Source organism: Wasmannia auropunctata, unplaced genomic scaffold (genome assembly GCF_000956235.1).
Source record: "Wasmannia auropunctata unplaced genomic scaffold, wasmannia.A_1.0 LD336061.1, whole genome shotgun sequence".
Lineage (NCBI taxonomy): Eukaryota > Metazoa > Arthropoda > Insecta > Hymenoptera > Formicidae > Wasmannia > Wasmannia auropunctata.
In genome coordinates, this window is record NW_012026829.1 from 1538959 (window position 1) to 1546630 (window position 7672).

General features: G+C 35.0%; 2 protein-coding genes across 2 annotated transcripts in view; both read left to right on the plus strand.

Moving 5' to 3' along the window:
• Nucleotides 1-2551, plus strand: part of LOC105450492 (luciferin 4-monooxygenase-like) — an 8354-nt gene extending 5803 nt beyond the window's left edge. The window contains exons 5-6 of the mRNA XM_011690343.1: nt 11-548; nt 1221-2551. Coding sequence (XP_011688645.1) covers nt 11-548; nt 1221-1339 — 657 coding nt within the window. The 3' untranslated portion in view covers nt 1340-2551. The remainder of the gene's footprint in view (nt 1-10; nt 549-1220) is intronic.
• A 3390-nt stretch (nt 2552-5941) lies between these two features.
• Nucleotides 5942-7672, plus strand: part of LOC105450473 (4-coumarate--CoA ligase 1-like) — an 8130-nt gene continuing 6399 nt past the window's right edge. The window contains exons 1-2 of the mRNA XM_011690326.1: nt 5942-5998; nt 6519-6660. Of these exons, the coding sequence (XP_011688628.1) occupies nt 6556-6660 (105 nt within the window). The 5' untranslated portion in view covers nt 5942-5998; nt 6519-6555. The remainder of the gene's footprint in view (nt 5999-6518; nt 6661-7672) is intronic.

Consider the following 7672-nt stretch of genomic DNA (forward strand, 5'->3'; position numbering starts at 1 on the left):
TGCGGTGAAGGCTCGCATCGGCATAAAATGCGTTCGCAATGGCTATGGCATGACAGAATTGTCGATGGCGACTAATTTGAGCGGACGCGACGATGATGATAACGAGTTCGAAAATCTAGGTTGCGGGCAAATTTTCCCTGGTTTTCTCGGCAAAGTGGTCGATCCCGAGACACAAGAGACGCTGGAGGCTGGCGAGGTGGGCGAGATCTGCTATCTTGGGGATCAAGTGATGCTGGGTTACTGGAACAACCCCGAGATGACTAGACAGATCATCGATCAGGACGGATGGCTTCACACTGGCGACATCGGCTATTTCGACAACAAAGAGAGGCTACACGTGATCGATCGCGCCAAGGAACTGATCAAATACAAAGGCTCTCAAGTCTCGCCATCGGAGATAGAAACCGTCTTACTGTCGCATCCCGCGGTAAAAGACGCCGCGGTCGCTGCTAAATCCGATGAACGCAACGGTGAAGTTCCCGCGGCTTTTGTAGTGAAGCAACCTGGCGCCACGATTACCGCCCAAGACTTGCAGGAGTTCGTCAAACGTGAGTTGTCACTCAGCCTGATCATTTTTGTCATTTCTCGCAGATTCATTAAAACGTTCTTTAATTAGAACATTATTCATTACTTCTCTCATTATGAACAAATCTCAGATAAGAGTGCACACTATTTTGTTCCTTTCATATGTCGTACTTTGTTTGATTCTTTTCATCACAATAAAAAATTTTAATTTTAGATTTTCTTTACTTCAAAATAAGTTGAAAAAAGCATTTCAAAGTTGCAGATTTAAAAAATATTAAAAATATACATATAGATCTATAATAAAAAATAAAAAATTTAATAAATTGCTTACAACAGTATAGTGAAAGTTATTTGGCACGAATGCATTATTGCATTCAAATTTAAATAAATAAGTAAAACATGCCAGAAATGATATAGTGGCAGCATTCAAACATTTATATTAATTTAAATTACATTACATTACATTACATTACTAGTAGTATTATATTAGTTATTAGTGACATTGCGTTGTAACAATATTAAACGCTGCGATCAACAAAATTGTTAGTTATCCCCGCTCTTTCTGTAAATAAATTAAATGTACGGCGCAGTAAGAGCGCAGAAATATTTCGTCCCATCTTGTCATTGTAATTTAATAATAAACGCGAGCCAAGCGCCGTACATACATTGTTCGAGCAATTCAATTTATTTTGCAGAGAAACTGTCGACGCATAAATGGCTGCACGGCGGGGTGCAATTTGTTGATGTTATACCGAAGAATCCTTCCGGCAAGATTCTACGCCGCGAACTTCGAGTAATGATCTCTAAACTGTAATAGTAAAAATTATATGTCAATAAGCTTACTTATAAGTATATAAATCTATTTCAACAAAAAAAAGCAATTTATTTAACAGAATACGATAATTTTTAATATTTTTCATATCGCTAAAAGCAAATTGGTAATCGCTCAAGAAAAATCATGGTTCGTGTGCTAAAAAACATTTCCGCGTTAACGAACGTCTCACTGTAAAAAAGAGTGATAAAACCGCATTTATTGCAGCTTCTTGTCGTTAGTTAATTTGTAAGTAAATCATGATAGATTAAACGCGAGCGCTCAGTAAATAGGTTCCACCGCTTGAATATAGCGAAACAGTACAGCGAGAGGGTGTTTCAAATTATGTCATACGATATTACTCTTGCGCCGACTCGCGGTTCTGCGAAAATAAGCGAAGGATCCTGTTGTATTACATACGTTGACGAAAAACGCGCGAGCACGCGTGCTTCCATATTTTATTAACATTTAACATATCTACATGTGTTTAATAAAAATATAGTTTTTTTTATTATAATTTAAGATTGTTTCTGCTCTGTGAATTATATGTATATTTAAATGGCTGCAGTATCTTGATTGTACAAAGGTAGCATAATCAATTGTTTTTTAATTAGAAACTGTATGTAAAATTAATGAGTCTTTGACTTTTTTAAATTAATTAAAAAATTTAATCATTAAAATAAATATGCTTAAATGATATGAAGGGACGAGAAGATTCTATAGAATTTTATATTAATTTAAATTATTGAATTAATTGTAATATAAAATTTAAGTTTATATTTGATTGTGGAAAGATTGCTAAATTTTATAAACTTTAGTTTAAATTGAGATATAAATGCATAGAAGTAAGAATTTAAAGAATAATTAGTAATATTAATAAGAATTAATTATCTTAGGAATAACAGCATAATTAATACTTTTAAAGAGATCCTATTCATAAAAGTGATTACTCGATTGAATAAAGATAAAATTTAGATGTAGAAGTTTAAAATTTAAGTCTGTCCGACTTTAAAAATTTTACATGATTTGAATTTAGACAATAATTATTATTTACAATATCTAACTTATTTTTTCCTCCATTGCGATAATATACAGATTGAACTTCTTACCAATTCTCGTGTGTTTTCCAGTGAATCTCCATAGTACCTAATTCTGAAAATATCTCTTTATAACAAAAATTACTCTTTATAAATAAATAACAGAAGTTATAGCGAATCCCTGCAATGACCTTGATTTATTTTGAAACCTTTCCGTATTAAATTAACAGCGGTGTGATTCTTCCATTTTCCATCTTAACAAATCATCCATTTTATAGTAAATAGTTTGATTTAATATAAAAACTGATTGAGCAATAAGTTATGATTTTTCAAATGGTTTCAGCTGAGAGCCAAACGCGTGTCGTGCGTAGCGAGTTTAAGCGCCCTGGCGTTAATAAAAATCTAATTCTTTAATTATAGAATTTGTTTTTTTTTTAGCAGAAACAAGTTGATTTCGAAAAAAAAAATTATCCGACTATCGTTCTATTTTAAATGCATTCTGTAAAAGATAATCGATTATAATTGATAATGGCTGCGTCTTAACGGAATAGCAATGGGATTATCGGTGTCCGGAAATATCGGAAAAATTTTAATTTCACTCCGCGGACTCTCTCTCTCTCTCTCTCTCTCTCTCTCTCTGTGAACACATGGGTTCTGTCAGATGTGTTTCTTTGCTGCTCCGTATTTTGATCTCTTTTCTGTCGATTTCGTTAGAGGCTCTTTTGTTGCAGATATTCTATTAAGGGCTTTCTTTAGTGTTAGTAAAGTTGGTGCCGCTCTTGGTCTGCTTGTGGCGTTTTTCTCTGCAATTCTCTGCGTTCAATTTTCGAAATATTCTGGAAGCTGTCACCTGTTATCCAAGGCCTCCCATCAGTAAATGATTTAACCTGCCGGTGATGTTTACACTTGTGTTTTGGTGACCTATACTCTTAATTTCTGGCGCGTGTATATACGTATGCTGTTCGTATACTTATGAACACCTTGCTGTCATCGCTCGCGTATCTATGTCATCTCTACCGCGTACCGCTCTAATTATGACGCTCGGCTGCGGTCTCTGCAAAAAATTTATCGACGCCGCGAACGCGCTCTTCTGCGACCGAAATTCTGAGTACGTTTTTCACGAGAAATGTGTTCGCTCGCTGGGCAATTCCTCGGCTTCGGATGTCGCCGATCTTCTTTGCCCTACCTGCAAGATTCACGGACTTTCCAGGCGTTCGTCTCGCGCTAATTCTCACGGCTTCAGCTTTTCCTCGGCGGCGGATGCGATTGCTGGAGCGGAGGTGGATTCTCTTGAGGGCCTTCGCTCCTTACTGCTCCAAAAGATCTCCAACATTGAAGCCTCGCTACAGGATCATCTCTCCTCTGTCAAATCACAGTTGGCATCTGGTCGGGACTGTCGGGAGGTCAGCTTGCCTCATCGCTTCATCTCGCTGCCAGGACCGATGCGCTTACCTTCGAGGTCCGAGAGAGCGGCATGCGGGTCTATAAGATGAGCGCGTTCCTGTTCTCGAGTCTGGACCGCGGCTGGCTGTGCTGGCGCGTGGTTGCTCCGACGCTGGACTTGAGGCTCGCTTGGAGGCACTGAAGTACAGATGTCTCGAGTCGGAACTGATCATGTTAGGGATTAAGGAACTTTCTTCGGAGGCTTCGGAGTTCCTTGCTGCCTACATCGCCGCTGCTCTGAATATAACGATTTTACCGGGCGACTTCGTTTCTTCACACATGATTCGTGCCAGGGGTGGTCACCCGCGTCCTCTAGTAGTCAGGCTGTCCTCGCATGCTACCAGGAACCGATGGATCGACGCGAAGAGAGCTAGAGGTGTCCTTGACGGGTCTGAGGTCGCACCGTCGCTTGTTGGCTCTCGAATCGAGATTAATGAGACTGTCTGCAACCACACGACAGATTCTCGGGGATGCAAAGCGTGCGGTGAAAGAAGGTCTGCTACGCCATGCATGGATATACGTGATGTATTGTTCAAGTCAGGCTTCATCCATCTACTCCATCCATTCGTCTTCGCAGTAGTGCGCATCATGCGGTTGCATTACGTCGGATGCTCCTCGTCCCGCTGCGACGTTGCCTGCTTCCTAGTTGATCGGCACTTTTTCGGTCCTGCCTTTCGGCGATGACTCTTCATCTCCATCAGCGGAGTCCCGTCAGAGTATGGTGCTCCCCCGGCCGCTGCTAATTCTACTATTTTTGCAGCAAGCTTCCACTATCGCGGTCGCGAGCCGCGGGTTCATGCCGCCGGAGCTATTCCTAAACGGCAACTGGTCGCGTAAAGCCTGACGCTCGCCGTCGGTCCCTCCTGAGTCTCTTTGTCTTTGTCACGTTAACTGTCAATCTCTTCCCCACTAAATTTCGTGGTTTTTATTACTAATAATAATTGTGACATTAAAATTGAATAAAAACTATATTTAGGATCATATAAATAAAAATTCGAACTATATCATGAAGGAGCTATTGAGTCTTGTTTTATGCGAATTTACTATTATGTATTATGTTGAATATTAATATACATGCATTGTCACATTAAATAAAAGTGTAAGACTAATCTGACCTAAATTCTTGATAAACGTTTCGACCACTTTATGTTGATTATATTCACAAGGAAACCTCACGAAGTGTTAAATTCTGATTTTAATGAAACTTTATACACTTATAAGTTACGTAAATAGTTGAATTTAAAAAATATAAGTTAGTGCTAAAAAACGGTTTGAAGGGGTGAAATTACCCCTTATATATAAAGCAGTTTTTAGTTCTTTTCGTTATATCTCGAAAACTATTCAAGATCGATAGGTATCAAAAAATATTTTGCATTTTATGTAAAACATTAATTCCACATGTGGAAATGATAGCATTTATAACATTTATACGTATACATTAAAATCAAAACTTAACACTTAATTTGGTTATAAAACTAGTAAATTTACACGATCGAATATTGTTTTATTGTTTTTCGTGATAATACGCTATTATTTCTACATGTGAAAATATTGTTTTATTGTTTTCCGTGACAAGACACTATTATTTCCACATGTAGAAATATTTTTTTATTGTTTATCATGACAAATTAATCGTTGTCACTTTCACGTGTGGAAATTGTCATGGAAAAACGGTTTTGAAATCATCTTTTATAGTAAAACGATATTTAACTTTTTTTGTTATCTTGAAAATTTATTCAAAATTTCCAAAAATGTTTTATACAAAAGTGTTAACACAAAACACAAGTTCTGTACTAAATTGTGTAAACAAGTTCATCACATCTTGTTCTGCACATATGTCTGTTTGCATTTTACCAAATCATCGTAATTCCATTAAAAATTATTATCACTTTTAAAAGCGTTTTTAAAACGTTTAAGCAATAAAGTAAATTTATTCTTAATTTCACTTCACTGCTTAAGTGTTTTTTCAAATGCTTAAAAGCGATAATAATTGTTAATCTTAAACAAAATTACGATTTGACTGTGCTTCATTTTACGCTGGCAAACACATTGGATATTTTATGGTTCCGTTTTTATTACACCAAAGATAACTTAAAGTCGAAAAAGTTAAACGAAAGTCGAAACGTTTACATTTTAAATTATATTTGTGTATCAGCAGCCTTACTCCGAACATCTTGACAGCGTAAGTACTGTCCAATTTCTTCGGATTTAATATTTCTTATAACAATAAAACTTTTTGAAATTCATACTTGTCAAACACGCAAAATTTTACTCAACAAGAAACATGTAATTTTAAGATTTATAGATTAATTTTTGTTGAAACATATACAGCTTAATTCTTTTGTTATTAAATTTTTTTTATTTTGACAACTTTTCTAGAAAATACAGTACGATAATTGAGATGCATTGCATATTAACTAAATGCGATATATTTATATACTTAATGACTTCTAGCAAATTCTAATTGATTGGAAAATCCATTGTGTTACCATCGATTTTTGTTGTTTTCACGGGGTTCTTATGATGATATTACATATTATTAGTAACGTATAAATATATGATTATATTTAACACCAATCTGATCACTTTCAAGTGTGCGATGTATTTCTGTTTGTTTTCATCGTGTGATGTACTTTTGTTGATAAACATAATTGTTTCGCAATAATCAACTTAATTTAACAATTAAATTATTTTTTACGTAGAAGCACATCGGACAAATTCTACTCCATTGTTGTAAAAATGGGAAGGATATATGAGCGTCGTCTGGAACAGCCAACACCAAATGTATCTGTGGGAGAAATTATACTGAACAAATTGCGCGAAAACGGCAATCATGTTTATGCAGTATGTTCTATAATTATAAAACATGGTAGTAATTACCAATTACAGGTCGATCGCCTGCAAAATTTCGATATAATAACGAAGCACGCTAAAATAACGAAAGTTTTTTGTGTAATTTTATTGGCGCTAATCGCCGGAAGTGAAATTCGCGAGTTCTCTGAATTTTCACTTCTCATTATCCATCGCTTACAATGCTTATACAATTAGTCCCCAGCATGTTCATGTTTCATTTTTATGTTAATTTTCTTTTAACCTTTAAACGGTACATTAAAAAAAAAGTCACACTAACAGTGATATCTGTCTGACAAACCGCTATCATGTTTCCTCTAATTTTACAAGTTCTTATAATAAAAAATGTAAATTATTTATTTTTTTCTAAATATTTGTAAATGGAGGAAAAAAGAAAAGATGTTTTAATGGATGCTCTCATATTCAAAAGCAATAAAATATAATTAAATTTTAACAAATATACTTTACAAATTGTTTACTTAAATTTATAGTTGAATAAAAAGTATTTTGATAATTATCTAACTTAAAAAATGAATAGTTGACTAGCGAAAACGAAAGTGTAATTTATTTAATATCAATATTATTAACCTAGAGTTATTTATTATATAATATCTCTTATATTATGCAATTATATTTAAAAGAAACTGTCTGAACTTTTAAAAACAAAAACTTTTTTTGACATACTAGTTAAACAGTGCACATCTTTTGCAAACACTGTTACAAATCGGTGTGTCGCATTTTATGCGCATTTATATGCAGATTTACATTTTAATTTATAATGGCATAATGTGCATGTTACAAATTATAATGGCATAAAAAGCCATTTTTAGCCTCAAAATACACTGCTCAAAAAAATTATGGCATAGAAAAATTTTGAGCAAAAATTGGTCAACTTTGGTTAACGGTAACTCCGCGAAAAATCATCGTAAAATGATGAACTTTTTTTCAAATGAAAGCTTGAAATCTCTACTTTAAAGATCGGAAGAGCACACGTCTGAACTCCAGC